This window comes from Pagrus pagrus, assembly GCF_965226575.1.
Source record: "Pagrus pagrus genome assembly, chromosome: 1".
Classification (NCBI taxonomy): domain Eukaryota; kingdom Metazoa; phylum Chordata; class Actinopteri; order Spariformes; family Sparidae; genus Pagrus; species Pagrus pagrus.
In genome coordinates, this window is record NC_140185.1 from 21,666,535 (window position 1) to 21,692,692 (window position 26,158).

At 40.8% G+C, this 26,158-nt stretch overlaps 1 protein-coding gene across 1 annotated transcript; it reads right to left on the minus strand.

The window, feature by feature from the left end:
• Positions 1-3,217: 3,217 nt before the first annotated feature.
• Positions 3,218-24,332, minus strand: alx4a (ALX homeobox 4a). Its single transcript, XM_084361090.1, has 4 exons — positions 23,912-24,332; positions 10,298-10,617; positions 4,998-5,126; positions 3,218-3,982 (listed from the first exon to the last, which is right to left on the minus strand). The coding sequence occupies exons 1-4, from the start codon at positions 24,261-24,263 to the stop codon at positions 3,662-3,664; spliced, it is 1,122 nt and encodes a 373-aa protein (XP_084217216.1). The 5' UTR covers positions 24,264-24,332; the 3' UTR covers positions 3,218-3,661.
• Positions 24,333-26,158: the final 1,826 nt, after the last annotated feature.

Consider the following 26,158-nt stretch of genomic DNA (forward strand, 5'->3'; position numbering starts at 1 on the left):
TCGAGAGAAAAATGTTCAAACGCAACTGGAAATACAATTTTAACATGATGGGAGAAAAAAATCAGACACTCAAATACTCGATAGATTGTCTCACAAAATAAAACACGACATCTAATTAGTAACATTTCCAGGAGTCTTAAAACACTTCAACCAATTCTGCATGCACAAAAATGTACATGCACACAACAGCACACACATTTATCATATATTTACTCTTTATACTGATTGCCTGACTTCAGTAGTATTAGAAAATGAGAAAGGAGGATAATGATCATCACTTATGGATGGAGTTATGCAGCATTCTGGAGGAAGAAGCATTTTAGGTAATCTTTAGATGAACAGTCCTCGTGTGATTGTCACTGGAGATGTTTCAATCCAATAATAATGAAGCTTAAACACAAAAAAAAGAGTAAAAACTGAGCTGTATTGTGTAAACCTGAGCTACTGAATGCCAGTATGTGTGTGCAACCAACATGAAGACAGACGGCCCTGTCTGTCCTGACACACAATACTGCAGTCCACAGCCTCCACACGGCTCAGTGTTAATTAAAAAGCCTTCCTGGGTTGGCCTGTGCGGCTGTGCCTCGGACCCTGCAGCTTTGAGCCGGTGGACTATAGTGGTGGAAGTAAGCAAAAGGGAGAGGCGCAGTGCAATGTGTATGTGTGTATAGAGGTGGGTCGAGATGAGGAGGAGGAGGGGGGAGGATCTTTGAAAGCAGAGCCATGACAGCTGAGAGGGAAGCATGTGTGAGGCATGTTTGTTTTGCATTTACCCCCTGAGCGCAGCTGTGTGCACTGTCCTTTTCCCAGAACACCGGAACACAGCAGACGCCCTCGCTGCTCGCCCTCCGTCCAACCCCTCAGCCGGAGCACAGGGGGCCCCACATCCACATTAGAGGGGAGACCCTCTCAGTTTTGAGATATGCACTCAATAGCCAGGATTATGCACATGTGTTCGATTTGAGTCAAACTGGATGTAATTCTGGATGTAATTTGGAGGACTCCGGGGTGATCTGCTCTGCTGACAGGTTATAGCCTGCGCCCAGCTTCTTTTACCTGACCAGAAGGGCGGTGAATGTGGTTCAGTTTAGAGAATTAGCAATGGTTGCTCTGCCTGAAGGTGAACTACAAGGTATCATTTTTGCTTTTCAAAACCATGACAGCCTTCATTATGCTTAAGGCCTAAATCAGGACTTGGAAACAAAGGAGGAACATGCATAACCTCAAAGTAAACCTGCTATTTCTGTCACTGGAGGAGGCAGTTACTGTTACCCAGGGAAAAACAAGCTTTACTCTTCGATGTTTGAATGACGGAGGATTATGTTTATAAGAAAATTATATGGGCTCAAAGAGATGGTGCTCATCTCTGGATGGGTCCAGCTCAATTAACCACTGCCTTGCCCCCTCCTCTTTCTGCAGAGACACAAACACAGACATATTGTTCCAGGCCTTGATAGAGGTAAACAGGAAGACGGTAACCAGAGCAGGCACAGGGGAAACAATTCCTGGTGGTGTTTTACCTTGACATGTTAGTGGTTTTACAAAAAAAGGTCCTGCTCAAATATCATGCCAATAGAGACTCAGACTTCTAACTATTGAAACTTCGGGACAGTACCTGCGTAGTCATTGTGTCTACAAGGTTTTTAACTGTAAACACGGCAGGATTAACATGTTTGGGGTTAGCACTGGCTGTAGGCTTTCTCCATGTTTTCCTCAAGGACAGTGCGCACAGCTCACTATAGAGTGGCTTCAATACATTTTGCCCCGAGAGCCAGAAACCAGCCAGTCAGACTGCAGTGCCAGCTGAACTGAAGTCAATGGGAGACGCAGGGAGAAACACACTGAAACCCGACATATCTACGTCGTATGACTTCTGACGAACAAATGCCTCCAGAAAATGAGAAAACACGCTTCAGAGAGTAGGTTAATGTTTGTGATCAAACGGGACAGGTCCAACGGATTCCTGCTGATGAGACTGTGAACGGGAGCCTTTCCTACACAAAGTCGAGGAACAAACAACGTGTTGATGAAAAAATCTGTTCCACCGTCACCTAATTGTTCTCCAGGTTATCAGGCAAGGCTGCAGGTCACAGTTGATGTGTCACTGTATGTGGTGTGAATTCACAAACAAACGTTAAAGTAATCAAATGACCAAAAATGAGTTGACACGCACAGCAAAGCTAGGAGCTGTAACATCAATCCCATTGAAACGCTTCCTGTTGCCTCACTCGTTAAAATTGAATTCTGTCGTCCAACATCGTTCATAGTTTGAACAGAAGCATGTTTTTTGTGGTGAAATTGGACTTGAGGGTGTCTGAAGATGGAAGATTAAGCTGATATTATCTCAAGCCTGTGTTGAGTCATCCGGCCGATGTCTTCCTCGGTTCGGATTTGACAAAAATAATGAGAGAAAGAAAACAATAACACGCCAGCGCCGCTTCGTTGCCATTCACTGATGGGTTATAAAGTCCAGAAAAAGGCTGCCGAACACCGACATCCTTTCAGTGCTTCAAAGTGTCAACACACTCCACCAGCCTCCTCTGTTTCAAAGGTGGCTGCTGCTGGTTTCGCTGTTATTTCTGGCAGAATAGCGACTGACTAGTAGGCACTTCTCTCTCCGAAACTCCTGAGACCTTAAAATGCAAGGGGCACAGTCATGTCCACTTGGAGTCTGTCCTCCTGAAAACAGAGCTGGCTCTGTTTGGAGGCTGGCGCTCCCAGGCTCTTCAGCCCTGAGAGCAGCAGGCCTGCTGTGCCCCTCTCGTACTCCCACACACCACTTCCTCCTCCGTCCCTCCATCCCTTCCTCTCTCTGGCCATCAGCAGGCTGAGTCAGTGCGGCAGGTGGATCTCTCACCCCGACCGCACTGAAACAAACCGCATTGAATCTGTTTGACTTTTAAATGCCGGGAGGGTTCGAACCACTTCTGGCTTTTTTTAGTGGCTGAAATGTTTGCATTGAATCTGAGAGGCTTCATGATGTGACAGATACGCGGGATAGAAAGGGTTCATCTATCTTTAACTATCACACACTTCTGCACGTGCTACTGCTGATAAAGATTGCCTTAGAATAATATGTACAAAGCATATAACAAATAAAGCTGAATTTCAGTTTTTTTAAGGATGCTTGCGTAACAAAATTACCAAAAAAAGAAAAAAAAAAAAACAAACAAAGAAAAAACACTCAAACTTTAAATAATAAGGTAGGAATAAAACAGCACCTGAACAGAAAACTATGACACTGAAAGCACTGTACAAACAGAATCTTCTGTTGTTTTTTATCAAATAAGTGCATGGATTTGTTTGAAATTATTAACCTTTTCCTAACATTTTCCTTCCTGTCATCACTTCTACACTGCAACACATCTTATACAGTACAGTATAACCTCCCACCAGCTCTCCACAAAGCTCACTCTCCCACCAGTGGGGTTGAGAAACATGGCAGTGTCGCATCACTTATCTTTGCCAAATCTCTTGTTGTTTTCTCTTCGATTAATTCTCACCCATCTGCGTATTTACATAATTATTTTATTGCAACATTTATGAAGGTAGTCACTGTTGCCTTTAGAGTTTACGAGTCTAGTCCTCCCTCACCCCATGCTGGGTGTTTGCAGACATCTCAGGGGTCAACAAGGTCCCCCATCCAGCAGGTATCAGCACATCATGTGGCCCAGGATATGGCTGCACTGTGCTCCTTGGCCTTCATGCGCAAAGCGGCGATACTGGAGGACTTGCGGTCAGGGTCCATGTTCAGGTCGTACGTGTTCATGCCCGTAGGCATGCCGGGAGATCCTCCGAACAGGCTGCCCATGTGAGCCTGTCCCATGTGACCGCCGGGGCTCGGCACGCCGAGAAAATCAGACACCCCGCTGGCAGAGTGGGGGTGAGGCGTCATACAGGGAGTCACAGTGTCGCAGGACACTACACAGCCTGGCACAGGGGACGCTGCGCTGCTGCCACCGATCCAGGAAGGGTTCTGAATCTGAAATATTGACAGGAAATCAACATTGAGTGGCATTAAGTCCACGGGTTTCTTACATATTACAAAACTGTTCAGACACACAGCTCATTCATTTTCTGATGCATCTGGACAGAAATGAAAACACTGTTCTGGATTTTTAGCCCATTAACTGCTACAACTTGTGTATAGACTAGATCAGTGGTGTCCAAAGTGAGGGAGGGGGATCCAGGGGCAGCGCAGTAACCTATTTTCACAGATTATCCATAGATAACACAGTAGCTTTGTTTTCATGGACGATATTTCTTCGTCTCTTCATTTGAAATTTGAAATTTGGGGTAAACTGTTTACATGTGATGGGATTAATCACGTCTGGTGTTTACATGCGACAGCCAATGTAATCGGAACAGTTTGTGTGACATGCGCAGAAGTGACGTTGCGTCATGCATTCCTCTGAGGCATCCTATTATGTTGGGCTCTCTAAGAGTTTGCATTAAAAACAAACTCTCCACAGCAGACCAGTTCACCTTAGAAGCCGCCATCCTTGGTAAGCGGAGAAACAATCGTCACTACACAGTTGCACCAACATGGTGGGCACAGAAAAAAATTCAGTTTATATCTTTTACACAAACATTACAATCTTTATTCTGATGATTTTATTATGATAAAACTTAAACTACTCCTCTGCAACCGATTGAAATTCCCTTTGGTTTGGAGGTGTTTATATGGAGCATTTTTTCTCTGTTTGGGCTTTTAAACCAATTATAATCTAAATATTAGGCTCCATGTAAATGCAGCTGCTGACATAATGACTATTTTGGTTATGGGTTTTACACTTTTTGTAATAACACAGCTTAAAGCAAAATTCCTATCAGATGGAGGTCTGTGGTCAAATTACCGCTGGCAAGATTTTTTTTTTCCATTCGGTTTCAGTCTTGCAATAGAAAAGCAATCCATGGCGGTAGGCACGTCTGCCTTTATGTTTTTGTCATCATCATGTTAACGTTGGGTTGAGAGAAATTCAAAGTGAACTTCGTACCTGTGCATAGTTCTCTGGACGCGTCAGAAGAGGCAGCTCATATGCAGTCGAGAAATGTGTCCGGACCTGCTGCATTTGTCCAAAACGCTCCCTTTTTCTCCACTTCGCCCGTCGGTTCTGGAACCACACCTGCAGACAGAAAATGTGTGAACGTCATAAAACTGGCAGGATCATCTTGCCTGAAAGAATGAAGGATCTGTACTTTCACCTACCAAGTCTTGGTCTAGGGTCAATGTGAGGTTTAAAATTCAAGAGGAGGGAAAATGGAGCACCTAAACCCTTTGACAGGAAGTTTCTACCAAATCTGGGGGAAATACTTTTCTGTAGATAAAAATCTAAGTTTCCCTTTAAAATGATCCCATGCAGCACTGCCAGGAGACTGAAGGCTGAATATCAACAAAAATCTGCAGCACATCAAAAATCTTTTCTCACGGTGCACACGAACAAACACAATTCAGAGGTGGTGGAAGTTATGACGATGTACAGTAAGTCAGTTAGGAGCTGAGAGAGCAAAGAAACAGAGAAACAGTGTGCCGCAACCTTCACTTCACTTAAACAAAGTGTAATCAGATCTCCTCCCCCTCACCTTTGATTATTTGTTGTCTGACAAGAGGGGGACTTTTTCCTCCTCACTGATGTTTTCTCTAATCATCTTCGACATCTAAATCTGAAACTTTTGTTTATTGAAAGCATTATTGTGTTTAAATTACCATCAGAGAGTGTGGAAGTACTCTAAATACATTTATCTTGTGCTTTTCTAACATCAAAATATAATGGTTTGTTGTTCAAGTCTTAACTACTCCCTGAGTGTGCTGATGATCGCACAGATTTCTCAACAAAACCTTTTTCTCTCCGACTTTTCTCTGATATGATTTCTCTAATTTCATTTTATCTGCTCCTTGCTCACACACTTTGTCGTAAGTCTAAGGAGGTATTATGGGAAATTGAAAAGTGAGATGGGATTAGAACTGGGGTTTGTTTGCATTTTCCTTTTTAATTTCCTGAAGCCTGAAGCTCTTGGCTTTGAGATGCTGTCTCCTCCTAAGTTAAAGAAGCACACAGGCCAGAGGATGTAATCCTTCTTTCCTTGATGTTTTCATACATCTTCCGCAGCACTGTCTGGAACAACATCGCTGTGAGGTGCTTTATGATTATTATACATTAAAGGTACTTGTACGGTATCTCTATTTCTCTTTGTACAGTGTCACCGGCAGCTCTCGTCTGCTCTCTCTCCACCCTGTGCCCAGTCTGTTGGCTATTATACAGGGAGAACATATTTTTGTGTTGCACACACTGCGTCGTGACAGTAATTGGTAAAGACCCTGACAGCTTAAGTAGCTGGTGGACTTTCAATGAGGCTTTATTTATGTTACAGCCCCGGAGAGAAAGAGCAGAGAAATGCCATACTGGCCCCAGCAGGAGAGCTGTATGGGTCTGAAAACACTTTGAAGTGAGAGAGCGGCTCAGAGGATTGATAACCCGCCTCTGCTGTCACTCATGTCAGCTTCCATACCAAAGTAAAAAGAAATCCGAGGCTGAGCCTGGCTTCAGTTTTCCAACACCCCCAAAGCACTAAAAATATCATGGAAACACCTCTGACCGCTGTTGTTGTTCATTAAATAGGTTTGTTCAATTTCTCCAAAATCCTCCAGCACATAATGTCTTATTTTCCCTGTCAATTAAAGGTAAGTGGAGTGATACAAAGAGATTCACATGGTGCAATATGGTGCATGAAAGTTTTTTTTTTGACATAATATGGACCTGTTGTCCGGTGGCGATTCTCGAGTCTGTTGGGACCCAAGGCAAGAACTAAACCGGAGGCTCCTCCAACCATCGTTCATCACCAGAATGTTATAAATAATCTGACACCAGCGAAAAACATTTGTATTTAAAAACAAAACAATTGACACCTGAACTGTCAGATTGTAAATAAGCCACATTAAGAGGCTATAAGTCATCATCAACACATGAAGCGTTGATTTTAAGGCAGCAGCAGTGCACAGTATAGAGCCTTTATTGGAGGTTTCAGGGGGTTAATAGATTTGTATTTATAGTATTGTAAATTATGCCAATATGAGCAGCCATCGGGGGCCTCTTTTCTCAAATTTCTTTGGGGGGGCCCCAAACATTTGGCTGGTTTGCCTCTCCTGATGCTGCTGTTGTCATTTTTAAGAGTTGTTAACAGCTCAAATATTTATATATCCAGTTCATCCTGATTCCTGCCTGCCAATCTGATTATGGCTGAAAGTAACAATTGTTTTCACTGCTGATCACACGTTTTAGTCTATAAATTGTCCAAACATTTTCATTAAAGGACATAACAGTTTCCTCAAGCCTTAGTGATGTCTTTATTGCTGGTTTTGTTCAACTATCAGTACAAAACTTTAAGGTGCACTACGTAGTTTTGGGAGGGAAATTTAAATCAAAAGAGAAAATCCTTAATTTTTCATGACTGAGTAAACTGGACACTCAAACTGCCCTCAAAGGACAGCAATGTATGATGCTGTTTCACTTGGTTTATATTTGTAGGATATTTCTAAGGAGCCACCCTTCTGGCTTCAAACAGCGTTCTGGGGACCTTGTTCCCCCCTGAGGAAAACTTGTTTTTGCAGTTATGGAGACATATCAAATAAACATTTCTGAGTTTTGTGTTAATACCTTATTAATATTGTAAAAATGTTCTGGGAATTTCCTTTCCAAAACTACATTGTGCCCCTTTAAAAATAATCGTGTAAAAAAGTATCGCAAAAAAAAAAGAAGCAACAGATCCTCACACTTAGGAAGCTGAAACCGGGGACTATTTGTAAAATGTTTTAAATGATTAATAAATTATCAAAATATTATGATTACTTAATCAACTAATTTCATTCCTAACTTAGAATATTAGTATATTAAACACACGGTATGTAATTTCTGCCGTAAGTCACGTCGGATCACGAGAGTTGATGCTTTCATTGGTTAACAACCACTATCTGATGGGACTCAGTCCAAAAATGTTCATGGTAAAGTAATCTTTTAACTTTTATTCACGTTATGTTTAGTTACTGACTTCCTTCCTCACTCTCTGACTCTCTCCTGGAAGTTAAAGCAACAGGCGGCCAAATAAAAAGCACTGTTATTTTGAAGAAGTTACAGATTTTGGGGGGTTTGAACATTGTTGGAAACATCTCCTTCCTCATTGGTCCAATCAGGCTTTCCTGCCATTGAATCTTTCGTTAACTGTTTGAATCTATAAACTCTTGTGGACACCTGTGTTTGCCTGCTCAACTCCACATGTCAGACGCCATCTCAGCTCTCTGAGCGAACAGAACGCCAAATCTGAGAAATGTGATGTTGTTGAAACCCCGACCCTTGACCCCTGACCTTCCCATGTATCTGTAGTGCATATGACTCGGATCTGAACTTACTTTCTTCCTTTGAAAGACTGAGACTGAAAAAGCAAACAACTCCAGACCCTGACGTTTTTCTTTTTTTACTCAAAGTTGGTTTTTTTTGTGTGAGAACCATCAGACAATGAGGTGAAATATCGCCCTCCTCAGAACTATACTCACAAACTTTAGACATTTTTTAGTTTTTAGTGCAAAAGGCTTAAAGTTTTAAAGGTTTCTTGATATTTTTTTCCCTCCAGACACAGAATTCATGAGCTGCGAGTCCTTTGCATGTGAATGACCTGAATAGAGCACAGAACCCCGTCCTCTGACAGACTAGGCATCTCGTGTCTTTTATCTTTTTAACTTGAGTGTTTAAGAGGGCCGCTGGGAGAGCCGAAGGCTGTAAAGCTGCATCCATCTGAGGCGGGCAGGTCTGTGATAGTGTGAGCTGCGGAGCAGAGCAGCATACCCTTGAGTTATAACCCTGCGGCTGCACAGACTTCCTGTGTTTCACTGCGTAGACTTTCTGGTCACCGTTCCAGCTTGTCATGTAAAAGATTGGTTTTAATCGTGGTTCTTATCCCATCCCGTGTACAGCGCTGCCGCAGTATAAAGGATCGTAGCGTACTAGAATACATCATACGCCTCTAAAATGCACAGAATTCAGATATGACTCGATAACTCAGTTGCTAACTTGCTCAAAGCTCATGGGAAAGGTTTCACACCCACCCTGGACGCCACAGCAGGGACACATTCTTGTCTGAACAGGATGTTAATGAAAGAAAAACACAGAAAATCCAGGGGCTTTGGTAGTTCATGGTGCACAGACACATACACCACACATATGTGCAGAAATGGTGGAGGTCTGTCTCTGTTCACCGTTGTCGGAATGCATTACAGCAGCAGTCATGAGCGAATTGTATGTAAATCAGGCCAGAAGGTCACTAGAAGGGGTTCAGTCAGAGTGGTGCTGTACGCCTCGGGCTCGACTAATACCGGCAGAACTGAACTCACAAATTCAGGAAACCAAACAGCTACAGGTACAAAGAGAAAGGCCACGGAGACAATCCCATCGATCCCACACAGCACAGTCAAACAAGCCTCCTCACATGTTGATGAAAGTCTGCTCTCCTAAAACTGCACATATGAGGCCCAGGCAGCTCAAACCTCAGCCCCATGGGCCCCCTGGCCTCTGTGAGCTCCCACTCCCCCACTCTCTCCCCCTCCACTCCCACATTACCAGATAAATCTCTCATGTTGTTCTGTGAGTGACGTTATCTGTGCAGAGCTGCAGATGTTGAAGGATCCATGAGGTTATGTTGTTTAAACATCGTCTGTTCTGCTGTGACCAAGAGCTCTTTTTTACTCGTTGATAGGACAGGCATGTTGCTGCCCGGAGACGCAGTTGCCAAAGTAAAAATGTTGGCATTGTACGTTTCTCCAAACCACAGATGTATTAAATTTGTAAGTTTCATAAGTACCATATCAACAATTCCACAATATGTGTCAAATCATGTTCAGACAGCTAGCGAGACAAGCAAGAGACCATTGTACGAGACAGTGTTTCAGCTGGCATCGGAGCATTTCCAAGCCAACAAACTAGTTTTATATATAATTTATATAATTCTGACAGTTAAGGTTTCTGCAAATCACAGATACGTCCAAGGTTGACATTTGCACCAAATGTGGCATATCATGTTCACATTTTGCACTTATTAGCCACCTTTCACATCAGGACACAGAGATGTGACAGGAGAGAAATAGATAATTCAACCTAAACAGACGTAAAGTTGCAAATATAAAGAAACGTTCAGTTTGAACTTTCTTGTGGTTTTGCAGCAATGACTCGGCTAACATTTATTCTGGTGATTGGTTTGCTAAGCTGCATATGAGATTCACCAAACACTGTTATTGTGCATCCTGCATTACCTGCACACGAGCTTCCGTCAAGTCAGTCCTCAGTGCCAGCTGCTCCCGGGCGTAAACATCAGGATAGTGCGTCTTCTGGAAAACCTTCTCCAGCTCTTCCAGCTGGTAGCTTGTAAAGGTCGTGCGGTTGCGCCTCTTCTTGCCCTTGTTGCTTTCGCCTCCATCGCTCTTGTCCAGAGGGCTCGACAAATCTGTGCCCGGTGGCCTGTCAGAGGCGACCTTCACGCCCTGATCCTTCACAGCCAGGTAGCTGGTGTCCATTCCAGGTGGGTCAGAGTCTGGAGCCAAGTCTGAGTCTGTCAAGCCTGAACTGTCTTTACCTGTAGACACAGGGAGGACATGGAAACTGTTAAAAGAGGTTCAGGATGGATTCAAAACAGATCTCTGTGAATGTGTTAGAAGTATGAAGATCATTACATGATGTTAAGAAAAAAGTGCAAGAGTGTTATTTCACTTTACAGACAATCTGTCACTTTCAGCATACAAAGGTAAACTAAGATAGATGCTGCTATTCTTCAAGATTTTAGCAGCGTGTCTTCAGATGAATAAGATGATCTGTTGACATTCAGACTTCAAAGATCCTCAACTCCTGGTCCCTCAGTCAAAATAATGACAGCTGCTCTTTGCTTTTCAGTTTGTCCACACACAAATACTGCTTTAAAGAGACATTATGCTCATAAGTTAAATTCATAATTTTACTTTGGGTAACTACTAGAATCGGTTTACATGCTTTAATTTTTTTTTAAAAAACTCTGTCTGAAACACTTTGTTTTGGCTCCTGTCTCTTTAAGACCCCCCTCCCAACTACCCAGTCTGCTGTGATTGGTCAGCTCACACAGGCCTGAGCCAGCACTGCTAACAACAACAGAGCGGTTTTGCTACAATTAATTCTTATGTGCTATGTGATTCTCTTCGTTTTATCATTAATGAGAGACAGTTTCATTCATTTTCAGAAAGCAAACACATTTTAAAAATATTTTCGGGTCTCTCTACTAATGTTCAGTCGCTTGCCTCTGGCAGAATATTCATAACTGGTGATTTATTTGTAGGATTGGTATAATAATTCATGGGGTTTGATAGGGTGGAACAAAGGGAAAACAGTTGTGAAATCTGTTGGCACGCGCACCCGACTATGTGTCGATTTGTTTGTCTATGTGTCTGTGTAATGGATGGCCTGGATCATTGACTGCTTACAGGATCCAGTTGTAGTTCGTAGATCATCTTGTGACATCCTGGCCATAATTGAAAAAAAAAGTTGCATACACACACACGCATACAACACACACACTCTCTTCCACTCAGACTCTGTTTATCAGTCCTGCATGTGGATGAGGTCTATCATGTGGCTGCAAAGTCACCTGGCAGCAAGACTGTCGCAATTCATTTGCTGGGGAGTGATTTGAAGCCGCGCAAAACAGGAGAAAGACCCATCTTTGTACTCTCTCTTTCTTCCTCTGTCTCTCTCTCTCTCTCTCACACACACACACACACACACACACACTTGTTTTCTTCATGGCTGCAGCTTAACTGTAAAACCTCAGGCAGCTCTCTGATTATAAATTTCCACAGCCGTGTCCCTGCCAGTGCTCTTGTCTAAGCTGGCAGCTCTTTTCTCCCTGCGCCAAACAATCCAGTTCACACACATCTTTGGATTAATACGCATCCACATCCTGCGGGTCATCTCCCTCTGGCTCAGTCTAGTGGCGACTCGCAGCACTGCACAATCCCGCTCCTCGACACCATCTGAGGTGAAGTTATTTTCAGGATGGAGGACGTCTCTGCTCATCTGCCCATCCAGCGATTTGTCAGGTTAGAACCGGGAGGTGTGTGCGTCGGTGTGAGCAAATTCTCAGTACTCAGTCAGCACAGAAGATCTCACGCACCCAGTGACCCCCAGCTCACTGCCATGTTGGGTAATGTGCTGCAAGGTGAGGCGAATGGATAGCTTGTCATAGGCTGACTCCGTCTGTCGCAGACACGTGCACAGGAGAGTGTATTTCAAGTGCATCTTTTACAGGTCTTAGTGATGTCATCATATAATCAAAGTAACAAGATGTGGGCCTGAAGGTGTTTGAAAAAGTCAAAAGGTTGTGAGATTTCTACATTGATGAAAATTGTATTTGTTGATGGAGGATTGATCCGTGGTGTGCATGTAACAGATGAATATGAATGAATCTTCTTTTATTTCTGCTGTTATTTTTAGGTATATATTTGTTTGTGGCTATATTTTGATGATTCTTTAGTTTTATTTCCTTTCATCATCATCGTGGGACCTTTGACCCTCCTTCCTCTTTTAAGGCTTGCATGCAGAGACCCAGCGTCACATGAACTTGTTGTCAGTGTTGTAAAAAGTACCCAAAAGTCAACAGTGTAATAATTTGTTCCTTCCTGCGTATGGTTTTAATGACTTCATCATAAAGTACATAGATTGCCTCTGGTGGATGGGAAATTATGCTTTTTTTTTAGACATACTGATGTCAGTCTACTTTTATTTAATTTTTTTATTGAGACTTGTGATTGTGATTGAGTGGTCAGGGCTGGGTTTGCATGAAGGTTTTATGATACCAGTGACAATACAATACCAAAGTTAAGGATACCAAAATGGGCTAACACTTGAACACACATGAGACGTATTATACCTTTTTTGTTTTGAGGAATAACAATCCATCACAAAAGCGTTTTAGACAATGGACACATTTTTCGAAGGAAAATAAATACCAGCTTTTAGTACTTGACACAGCTTGACACTTTTCGACCCTCAATGCTACAATCCCATTTTGCTCAGTACCAAAATAGTACAAAGGTTCTAGAAAAGGTTCATGTTTTTATTCACTCCAACTGAAGGAGAGCCTGCAGATGCCCACTGTCAAATAAAGTTATTGCACTGACTTTATCTTATTTGATCCAGCCTTGTGAGAGGATTAATAAAACCTGTCTCTCTGTACAGACTGCATTCTGTTATGGCATTAAAAAGCCATATATCAGACCAGATACATTTCAGCCCTGCAGATTCACCGAGCCTCGAGGCTCCGGTTCCTGAGGCCGCGTTTTGGTGGCAGACTGCTCGCTGGGGGTCTAACGCTCGCAGCATTGTCCTGCTGTCCATGACTAAAACATCCTGTTAGGTTCGGAGGGAGCAAATGTGTTTTATCCCAGCATAAATACGCTCTAGTTATTTCATCATATTTCCCTGGCCTGGACCCACAGTCCCCACAAGGCAGGAGCTGTCAGGCTGTTTGAAACCATGAGGCCTCTCGCTGATCAAAGGACATTGTTTGTATCGCATGTCACTGATGTTTTTTTGGCAGGAGCGGGATATTGTGACAATCGCTCCAACACTGTCCAAGGTGAACAGCGGTGGGCTCTCCTGCAGCGAACGCCACATGTATGTCTTTCTGCAAGCATGTCAGGATATGATCAGTGAAAAACATACCCTACATTAAAACCTCTTTCTGTTGGGTTCGTCTTCCATTACACAAATGACAATTTCAGCTTACACCTGCACTTCTGCCTTCAACAAAAGTACGTCCCAACAATAATCCAGCAAACTCACAAACCAAAAGTCTTTTTTTTTTTCCTTTTCAGACGAACATGCCATGCAAAATGTTTTGAGTTGCAACCACAGAATGTTCTATTTTCACTGCAGCGGATCCAACGTTCAGCATCTGTTCCAATTACAGTGAACGGAGAAGAAGAGCGTAGAGTCTGCAGCTCAGAGAAAGTTCTTCACACACAAACAAGCTCAAGCTCAAGTCGTGTGAATATTTCCACCTGAGTCAAAATTTTCACATGGAACATACATCCAAGTTAGTATTTATTTTACAGCATATTATGTCACTGCTGGCACTGACATCAAAATAAAGTTTGATTTAAGACCTTCCATCGCACCTCATTTTTAATATTACGAGGCACTTCCCCTGCGGATAATAGAGTCAAAATGACGTCCTTGCGGGTCAGACACTCAGCGCGGACAGCTATTAATTCACAGTTGAAAACGAGGGGGCAACATCAAAGTGCAATTTAACTGCCTGTAAAGCGACAGGGCACCTTCCCTGCCTCTTTATTGACTGGGATGACTGGGGTCAGCTCACGGTGTTAAGAGGAAACACTATAAATTACGCACCACGCGGCGACTGGGAGAGATTAACAACATGTTGCTCAAACTGAAAGAGAAATATCCGAAAGAGAGGGAAACATAAACAGTAGAGAGAAAGAGGGGAGAGGAAAGAGAGTATGCTAACGAAATGCAGAGAAGAGAGGGAAGGAAACGTTTGAGCAAAGTATTTATTTGTACATGTTTTTTGGATTTGTTTTACTGACTTAAAATGTGGATTGGGATGTAACATGGAGCTTTGAACAGTGGATAACTCTTAAGTCTTGCTTGGCTGTAAAGACAGAGACAAGCCGTGACACTGATGCACTGTAAAATCTGACAAGGTGATCTGACTTAGAAATTATTAGTCTACTTTGCTCGGCAATGTTTTTAAGTTGTTAAAGCTCTTCAGCTCGTGCAACTTAAATTTAATAGACTACTTTACTTGGTAATTCGGAGGTTATCGGTTTCCTGATTTTTTGAAGTAAAGTCAACTTTTACAATTTACAGTGTGCCTGACACCGCGTGGACTTGACAATCAAGCCAAGGCAATAATGATATGATGAACATAACATGTGAAGTTAGACAATGTTAGGTGCTTATAACTGTTTTTATTTTATTCTACTTTATACCTCTCCTTCACAACATTTCAGAGGGAAATATTGTATTTTTTACTCCACTGCATTCATCTGACAGCTATACTCACTTGTTACTTTGCAAATTATTAGTTCATTAAGACTGATGTTATTGTTACATCTTCACCTGCTACAATGTTAAAATTCTGCTTGAACATTAATTCCTCTTTAAAAATAATCAAATATAATTATGTCTAATTTAATGCTTTAACATGGTCCATTCTTTTTTATACTTGAAGTACATTTGTTGATAATACTTTTTTTTTTACACTTGTATTTAAAATGAAACAGATAACTGCTGCCCTTCTAGCATTTCCAATTTGGATCATCAGTCAGCCTGATTTTTGCAGGAGATTTCATGCCCAGTGGCTGGCAAAATTGCACAGTGGAAGTGTCACAGTGTCATTATTTTATAACCATAACATTGTGCAATTAACATTTACTTCATAATGATACATTAAAGCAAAAAAAATGTGTCTATTTAGCTTCAGAATGCAGTGTTTTTATATCGTGCCATCACCGCTTTCCTTAAACTGGCAATAACAGAGTTTGTGGCCACTCGGGTGCAGTGGACACATGTTGCGAACCCATTGACTCATCGTCACATTTTAATTTGACATCCAGCGGTTACTGAGCAACATTATCTTATAAGTGTAGTGTTAAAACTGTTTCTGGGCCCTGGTGAATGTAAGTCTAATTAAGTCTTAAATTAACTCTCTTTTAGCTCTGTTTTTGGTCTCCACCAGCTCCTGAGGGAAATGTCTGGCTCTTTAGCTGCTAAATGCTCCACTATGATCACCGCGAACTTCATCTGTCTGCTGTATGGTGATGAACAGGTAGAGAAACAAGCAATTATAGCTGACCAGAACAGTAAAGTTGAGTCCAGACAGCGAAACAATGAGCTGGAACTCATTATTAACTTGGTAACGCTGATGCTCATTCAGGTGATAATTCTCTGTATGTTTGTTGTTTTCATTGTCATGTGTTCATATTGTCATTTGATATTATAAAAACAGTTATTACGGCCGCTCTAAGTAAAGCATCTCAATTCTTCTTCCATCACAGCTGAAGACGGAGTCAAAGTTTCTCTGACCTTCTGTTCTTGAAATCTAACCTCGTCTCTTTTGGAAGTAGATATCAGATGACTATAAATAGCTTGACACTATTCTTGCTTGGTGTGGTGTCAGGTGCATTCATCAAAACATTTTTGGACAATACACACACTCTTAACACACACAAGCACACAAACTGCCCTTCACACCAAAGTGCATATTCACACTGAGGAGTCGATGTGTCTCACTGACAGAACCTCAGCAGACATCAGCACATTACATTTATTGCTTTTTTTCTGTACGAAAACTTTTCTTCAGTGACCATCTGATAGGTAGCCATTCACTTTGAAATTTAACTCTGCTGACTGAGCGCAGCGATGATCCATCTCAGCAGGCTGTGCAAAACTCACAGACTGCGAAAAAAAAAAAAAAAAAACCCATAAAGCCGAGGACTGATAAATCACCTCTCACGCACTCTTTGTCTTCTTTGTGCTCTCCCCCTCTGTATCTCCCTCCCTCCCTCCTGCTCTCTTCCAAATGTTTCTCTCAGACGTTGCTGGAGCAAAACAGAATTTCCTTCATCTTGTGTTTTTGTTGTCTGATCGAAAGTGAACATTCCATGCGAGTGGGAAAAACTTGCGAGAGTACATTTTTCGTGTGCACGCACATAAAATGAAAAATATTTTTCCTGGGAAACTTGCTGCACATCATGCACGATCACTACTTCCTACAGAGGAGTCAGGGACCGAAAATCTGAATATCCTTACGACAAAATGAAACCAAAGAATTTCCACCAGCAAACAAAAGACATCAATCCTAACAATGTGCTACAATGTGTTTCTGAATCACAACTCTTTACTCTGTTGAGTTCGTAGTTATGGATTAGAAATGTTAATTGTCAAACGGCAGAAATACAACTGACAAACCTTCATTTAATGGCTTGAAGCCTGTATATCTACCACAAAAGTGCAGTAGGTTTCTAAAGTTTTAAGACATTGACACAAACAGCAGTGATGGAATATAACTAAGTACATTTACTCAAGTACAATTTTAAGGTACTGTATTTGCACCTTACTTGAGTGTTTCCATTTTCTACTAATTTACACTTCCACCTCACTACATTTTGGGGGCAAATATTGTACTTTTTATTCCACTACATTTTATTTGACAACTCCACTCACTAATTACTCAGAATTGAACAAAGTAGGAAAAAATAAGAACATAAAATAGTTGCAGGGAAAGTTAAAGAGAAACCTAATAGTTGAGGAGAAACCTTAAATCCATTCATTTTAATGTAATCATGTATATTTTTAGTTGACATATTTAATCAGATCCTGTTTTAATTGGTCGGGCAAGTTACTATTGAACTTCTCAAAAGTCATCAGAGTTTCGAAAACCAATTCCCTTCAGTGTTTAAATATTTTTGTTTATTAAAAACTAGAGCTGCAACACTTTTATTATTGACTGATGTGAGTGATTTTCTTAAGAAAAAAAGTGAAAATGTAAATTGTGTAATGCTCTTTAAATGTAAATGCTTTTACTCCTCTGTGACAGTAAACTGAATATATTTGGGTTGTAGACAAAACAAGACATTTGAGGACGCCGTCTTGGGCTTTGGGAAACACTGATTGACATATTTAACAATTTTCTTGCATTTTAAAGACAAATAACAACAAATAGATAAGCCAAGAAAACAATCTAAAGACTAATCTACAGTGAAAGCGATTGTGTAGCCCTACTAAAGCCAAGAAGTGATGCAGCTTTTTGATACAACACTTCTGAAGCCACATGGTTGCACACAAGGCCTTGACAAGCCTTTTAGGTATTACCTCAAACGGTCGGCCATTACTGTTGAGAATATACCAAAAAAATATTCGGCCTGGCAAGGAAAATATAATAAGAACTTAAATCACACCAATTAAAGTCAAGTGAGTGCATTGAAAAAGTCACCTGACTGTACGGGGCACAAAAACCTACCAAAACACTGTGATCAGTCCTCCACGGTCGGTTTCTGTCTCAGCGCTCAGTTTACATGACGCAGTGTCAATGAGACCAAAGGAAGTCCTGGACTGCGTGAGCCTTTTTGCCCTGCTGCTCTCACTCGGCCATGCAAACCGAGCCTAATGTAAATTGCCCTGCCAAACTTAAAGCTAAATGGTAAAATGATCCTGAGTCCTTGTCACCTCCACTCATGTCATTGACTTGCTGAAGTGTGCCTCAGTTGTCTGGGCCGCATGGCTGGTTCCCATTACTCCCTGCTCGAACCAATCAGCACAGACGGCCATTACGAGAGGCTGAAATGGTTGTGCCGGGATAAAGATGGTGAAGGAACAAAAAAGGCAGGCGATGGCAGTGACAAAATCTCACAAACCAGTGCAATCATGTGCTGAATATTGGTGCGTTTAGTGCTCCTGCAGGGAATGTAATATTTACACATGCAGGGCAGAAGAGCTGGGTCGAATTCTCGCTTTGCCCTAAAGATAAATTATGGTTTAAGCTGGAATAAACTTGCAGCCTTTTATGTCTTCAAATTACACCAGCAGTGTGTTCGTGGTGCTAAGATGTCATTACGCTAGAAAATCAGTCGCTGTTTGAGACAGAAAAGCGATAAAAAGGCACGATCCCGCTGCAATTAGGCCTACGATTTAAAACCCCTGCAACAACAAAGGAACATCCTTTGTCTTATTGGTGTAGTTAAATGTTTACAACGTAAAACTGGATCCCAAATGTTGCAGGGCTTGACTTTGACACCAGAGAGTTTCAACCAGGGGGTTTCGAATGGATTTTCTCTGCTGTGTGCACACAGGGGAACTTGCCTTGCCCTCCAAACAGACAGGGGCAGGAGAGCCGAGCCAAAGGTCAGACACCGAGGGGAGACACGGACACATCAAAAGAGGAAGTGTGTTGTCTCTGGATCACAAAGACGTGAAGGTGGCTGATGTAAGACCACGAAGTGGCTGATTGAATCATTCTCAGGGACATGTTTTATAATGAAGAAGTCCTTTTACATTTCAGCCATTTTTATATTGATACAGTAAATGCATTAGTTTACACACTGTTTTACTCTTTGGTCTGTTTTGGTGTCTTTAACTGAAATATAGCATTTACTTGAGTATTTCTTTTTGATGTGACTTAAACCTTCTACATTCAGGATTTTAAATGACTGCATTTATTTACAGTTGTAGTTACAAGTGACTTTGTCATCTGATAAAATGTGCCTCAGTGATAATAATAATTATCCCAAATTACATGTACTTAAATGGGCCATCCTGCAGGACAAGTATTTTTACTTTTGAGACTTTAAGACCATTTTACTGATAATATTATACTTTCATTTAAAGGTGCATTCTGTAGTTTTTGGGAATACATTTTAATAAGAAGAGAAAGATCTTCATTGACAAAATAAATGCCTCAACAAAATAAATAAACAAACTGTTTTTATGATGTGACCTTAAAGGACAGCACTGTTTCATACTGTTTTACTTTGTTTATACTGTATGTGGCGGACCCTGCCACCTCTCTAGCTTCAAACAGTGTTCTGGGAGCCTGATTTTCTTCTGAGAACAGCAACTGAAAACATACATATTTCTGAGTTTGTATTATTATCTCATTACTATTGAAAATATTAAAATTCAAATTGAGTTTGAATTTCTTTCCAAAACTACATAGTGCCCCTTTAAGTCAAATGATAAATGTAGGACTTTTAATCATAATGAAGTAGTTTAATGTTGTTATATTTTTATGAGCTACTTTTTATACTTTAATATTATATTTTCACTTAAGTAAAATGTTAAATGTCGGACTTTTACTTGTAATAAAGTAGTTTAATATTATTGTATTACTACTTTAACTTTTGATATTTTAAAGTTATACTTTCACTTAAGTAAAATAATATATGTCAAATACAGACCTTTTACTAGTAATCAGTGGAGTGTAACTAACTGTGTACTCAAACTTTGTAACTAAGTGTACTCAAGTACTGTACTTATGTACAATATTGAGATACTTGTACTTTACTTGAGTATTTCCATTTTCTGTTGTTTTATACTTCCACTCCACCACATTTTGTAGGCAACTATTGTACTTTTTACTCTGCTTCATACTGTATATTTGATATCTTAAGTTACTAGTTACTTTGCAGATTACATGCTGCATCAGAGCCGAAGCAGAACATTTTTAAATTCACTTATTTCATCAGAAATTGGAAAAGAAAAAAACAATGATTCTGATATTCAGAGAAATGCTGAATATCAGATCAGATAACCTACCGGCCTGATAACCGACCTCATAGTGCACAGTACATACGTGATTTACTCTTTTTTGCCAGAAAATTCCTTGAAGTACATCAGATACTTGTTAACTTCTACTCAAGCACTACTCATATGGGTGACTTTCACTTTTACCGATGTAATATTTTAACACGATATCTTTGCTTTTACTCAAGTATAACTTATGAGTACTTTTTACAACACTGCTTGTGATAAAGTAGTTTAATGTTGTCATATTGCTTATTTTATACTTATGTGATACTTTAAGTACATTTTGCTGGTAATATTTCTGTACTTCCACTTCGGTAAAACATTAAATACAGGACTTTTACTTATAATAAAGAAGATGTACATGGTTGTAGTGCTTGTTCTACCTCTGATATTTAAATGTTTCACTTTTACTGAAGTAATGTGACAAATGCAGGACTTTTATTTGTAGAAAAAGTAGATTTTCATTGTTGTATTGCCAGTTTTATTAAAGGAAACGGATCTGAGCACTTCACCAAATCTGTCATATTGACATCTGTTATTTTTGCTGCTTTTTGGCCTTTAATACCTCCACTGCTGTTGATGTAAGGAAGCCTACAAACAGCCTTTTGAACCACACCGTCACATTTCTTTAACTTCCAGTCAATCTGCTGCTGTCAGAGCTGAGCTGAACGCTGTTCTCACTCTCTGAGCTGCCTTGTTGGTTTCACATGACACCACGATTGTCAATGTGTCTGTAGTGACTCTAATGTATGTAAATGTTTATTAGACAGACACGCTGTTTTTTATCTGACAAAAAATGTCTCTGTTATAATGGGCGGGCTGAAGCTCTGACAACACTGACACCAGTCACCACATCACCTTCAACTGAAGGGATCAAGCCACAAATTAAAACGAGGAAACGCTCTCTGACAATCTGAAACTCCCCGGTGATTGTGTAAAATACAGGGTTGATAAAAGAAATGGGGCAGGAAGTAAAATACATCAGAATTCTTCCAATAAACACATCAGGAATCATTTATCATTTTTCTCCCCAGCTTGTGCGTTCAGCATATTTTACTGCTGCTTTCAATTTATGTCCAGTCGTTGCTGTAGAAGTCAGTGAAAAGATAAAGTTAACTGGAAATCTGCCACCACTCTCAACGAATTTCGATCTGGTTTTTAAAGACTCAATCTTTGCAAATCTACTAGTTTAATTTGTATTTAAAGAAATATGTCAGGATGAGGTGATAAAAGCGTTAATTCTACAAATATTAAAAAACAGCATCTCCTGTGTTCCCAGTCTGAAGAGCTGAAGGAGTTTTATCTCTGAGGGCCAAGTCACTGAGCAGGGGAACAGAGAAGTTGACATCTGAGTCGGATTAAAGCCAGAGCTCCTGTTGTCTACAGCGCCGGAGATGTTTTTCCGCCTTATCCACTGTGGATCCAGTCATTATATTATTATTATTATTATTATTATTATTATTATTATTATTATTAAGGGGGCTTTGTTGTTTAAGGAGAACCTGACCCAACCTGAAGTCCAACCCTGGTGGTAAAATTTTTTTTTTAAAAATCAAAAGAAGTCATGAAATTAAATCTAATTTTATGTAATTTAACTAACTCAGCTCTTTAAATCTGCTCCAAAAACAAGTCACGATTTCCTTCTCCTTCTGTAAATTATATTTTTGGAAGAGCCGATATTAAAAAAATAAATAAAAGTAATAATTCGTTTGCTTTCTGTCTTTCTTCATGCGTCGAGCTGGAGTTTCAGCTCACTCTCAGTCTAATAACTGCGGTTTATTTACAACACAATATAACGTTTTTATTTCATCTGGATTTACCGGATCTGTTTCAGGGTTAATGGGTGATAAAAACTTAACAGCCATTATAAAAGACTTTTTGGGAAGACTTGACATTTTTGGAGCAATAAAGGTTGTTTTTTTTTTTTTCTTTTCAGCGGAGGCCGATTTCCAGAAACTGTCAAAACATCTTTAAACGCTTCAGTGTAACACAGATAGACAGACGGATCGAGGACACCAAAGAAGAAGGAGCGCTGGCGCCGTGCGTAACAGCAGAAAGACGTTATTATTATTATTATTATTATTATTATTATTATTATTATTATTAACAATGTAACTGCAGCTTGCTGTTCTGGTTGGTCACACGAACCATTTAAAGTTTTTATCTTGTTAATTGGGTCTTGATCTGATTTTCATTTGACGACATTTTTAAAAACACTACTTAAATATTCAATTTACCCGTTTACAACAATACAAAACTCCTCAGTGGATTAAATTCACATGTCTGAGGTATCCTGAATAAATTCATTTATGTAAAGAGAGTGTGTGAAAGAGAAACAGGCCTGGAGGCTTTGTGGCTTTATTCAGGTCCAGAGTGGCTCTATCCTGCACAAAACCTCAACACTGCGACACTTTCAGACCTCAGATGCATAAATGCGTTTTTTTGCAGGATTTTATAAAAATGAATAATTTACCAGACATGATGATGAAGCATTTATCTCCTCATCATTTACGCTGTCACTTAAGCTTTTCAACCTGTGGCCCGAAACTGAAGACGAGTCAAATCTGGATTAAAACATAACGGATTTACTCTCACGATATCAAATATTAGTCTGACTGACTGAGTGTGTGTGTGTGTGTGTGTGTGTGTGTGTGTGTGTGCCCCTCAGTGAGCAGGAGGAGATGCAGTTGAAGGTCAACCTCCAGTTTTCATTTAAAGGCCTTTTACGCGTCTTTTTTAGATCTTCCACTTTTCATTTCGGTGCCGTGTGAGTTTGAAGTTAGCGGGAAAAAAACAGGAATACACTGCTTCACAGCGGCCGCCTGCCTCGCGAGGGTCAAAGTTTTATTTACACCCTCATCATTCAGCCATTACAACAGCGTCCCCGCGCAATTAAATCTAATTGGGGCCAATCAGGCAGAGCAATGAAATGAAAATATTATCAGTTTGGAGCTCCCTATTTGTGTCATCTGAAAACCTGTTAATTCAATTGTCCGACTCAGCTCCAATATTAAGGATTGTAATGCAGATTATCGCATTAAATGCGCCCTAATTTAATTTTGATGGCCAAAGGGCCAATTTGATAGTCGGGAAGATTATGCCCCTTCGTAACTGTGTTACGCACATAACTGCTGGGCCGCGTCGTTACGAGCTGGGATGTCCTGATGCCTTTTACGCACGGAGGAGGTTTCCCATCTTAGGAAAACAAAACAAAAGGATTTTTTAAAAGCACCAAACACGCTGAAGTGTGATTTCAACAGTCAGATATTCGAGAGACCATTCAGGATCAAGCGTCTGAGCTCTGGAACCACAATGTCCAGTTTTACGCAACGAAACTTCCAAACCAATCTGGCTACATCTGCGGATTTTGTGGTAACAAGTGGAGCAGAGATGAGCGATGGCTGGCTCAAAAATGATCTGCACAAGTACAAGAACATATCAGACACAGAGCGGCTCAAAGAAACATCTTTATGAAACATTTCTGCTGATATTTTCATGGTAAATCATCTCCTTTATGATAAAACAGCCCCGGACTGTAACTCAATCACCTTTAAGCGTTTTTTTTCCGAACTCACCATAACACGGGACGAGCGCTCCGTTGTGTCCGCTCTCCTGGTGCAGTTTGCTCTCCTCGGGGGGTGTTTTGCAAGAAGACCTCTGCATGAAGAGGTGGTATTTGCTGAAAGTGCCTTGCCCAGCTGCGGCGGCATCCAATGACTGGCACTCCTGCTGGAAGGGGCTCCGGGACTTTTCTCCGTAAGCCTGACCTTTGTTGGGCAGGAAGGCGGTGGGGCTGTATTTGGTGTCAGTAGCTGGGAAGGTCCTAAAGTGGTCCGCGTGGTGATCCCTACCTTGCGCTGCAGAGGGGCTATAATATGAATCCATGGATGTCATGTCGCTGTATGAAACGCAGGTCTCGGCGTTCATGCCTAAAAACGAGTCAGGGGGAGAAAAGGAGCAAAGTTTTTTCTCTTGCTCTCTCTCTTGGAAAGGGAAGCGCAGACACCCCCTCCTCTTCTCTCCTCTCCTCTCTCTACCTCATACAGAGGAACACACACACACACGCACGCACGCACGCACGCAGAGACTGCAGCGCACACCACACCGCAGCTGGGTTTGGTTATAAAACGATTCAGATCTTTTCCAGGAACCACTGTCGTTGACCAAACACTCCAAACTCCCCCTCAGGTTTGAGCAGAGTTACACAAACCCGTCTTCTCCTCTGAGGACGGGACCGAGATCTGTTGGCTTCGAGACTTCTCCCAAGTGGTCGTGCTGATGACATGAACGAGTTAGGTCGCTTATTAGCTGGAGAAAAAAAAAAAAAAAGTTTGCAAAATAGGGGCGGGGGGCTTTAACACATGACATTAATGCAATTTGGATATGAATATAGCCCGTGAGTGATGGCACTGGGGCGGAGAGGGCACGATTTTACGCTTCATTCGCGATGGTTCATCAAGGTCAAATCACCCATACTGAGCCGATTGTGTCCCTGCAGCCAACTGCGTGGCTCCTGGATACAACTGAGTTCGTTTATAACAGCGTTTTAATAGCTTAATAATCATCTGAAACGGATTTTAGGCTCGTTTCCATCCTAATTATTGATTTAAGCCATAAAAACATTTCCATCCGTCGCGAAAAACGTTTTTCTTGATGTGTTCTCGATAGAAAATATTATTTGGCATGCTGCCAAACAAAAGAGGTTGTATAATGTATTTATAAAATGACGATAATGTTGTAGTTTAAATTATTTGTGACTTCGATTATCAATTATTGCATTTTTTAAATATATTTTCATATTTACATATTTTCGCTGGGACTCTTCGTTGACCGACGGCAAATATCTCAGGATCCAACATGTAATCCTTGTGAGGTGAGATGATAGACGTTATTTTACAGTTGAGGTGGTTCGTTATTTGTAAATAGGCATTCAGATAAGCTGTTTGGAGCCTAAATATCGTGCGGAAAGAGTAAGAGAAACAGTTAAAGCACCCTGCAACGAAAAATGTAATTATTCCCTTTATAGATAATGTTGCAGGTCAGTTAACTGGATAATAATAATACATGATATTGTATTATTAGTTTTTTCTTTACAGCCTATTTGCTGTTTTTAAGACAGTACTGGAATCCAGAGTTTCCATGCAGGCTGTGCGAAAATCCCACTTTTTGTGTCATTCTCTGCTGAATCCAACACCTGAGCAACATCATCTATAAGAACATGGGGAGATAAATAACAGTGAATTATTTCCATTGTCTTTATGAATCAAGTAAATCCTCAAAAAGCCCTGAAAATAATCAGAACTTAAAAATACAATTTATGTTCAGTAGTTGCAATGGTACAATTTAAATCAACACAATGCAGTTGTGTTGTGAATAATTCACCTGTTTTGCGTTTGTTTCTGAGAGCAGCTTTAATGTCAGTAAAACTAAGGAAGACACGCTTTTCTTTTAATGTGTTTCCTTTAGGTTTCCACTTATACAAGTAAGTTCATTCTCATATGGCACCTTTCACAGAGCAAGCTCACAAAGTGCTGAACAGGTGAGGTCAATCGACGAAGCATCAGGCCATCAAAACAGCAAAACTGATTACAGAATATAAATAGACAAGACACAGCAGATCATAAAAAACAGATTACAGCAAAAACTAATACAGATTATATGCACGTGAGCGACACAAGATGTGAGCCAGAGGTGCAAAAAAAAAACCCCACTGAGGGGCTCCTCAGTGCAAAGGCTCCCATAGTCCATTTAAACAAGAGAAAGTTAATGTTATTTAAAAGGATGGAAGACAAAAGACTCATAGACACACTGAAAACACTCCA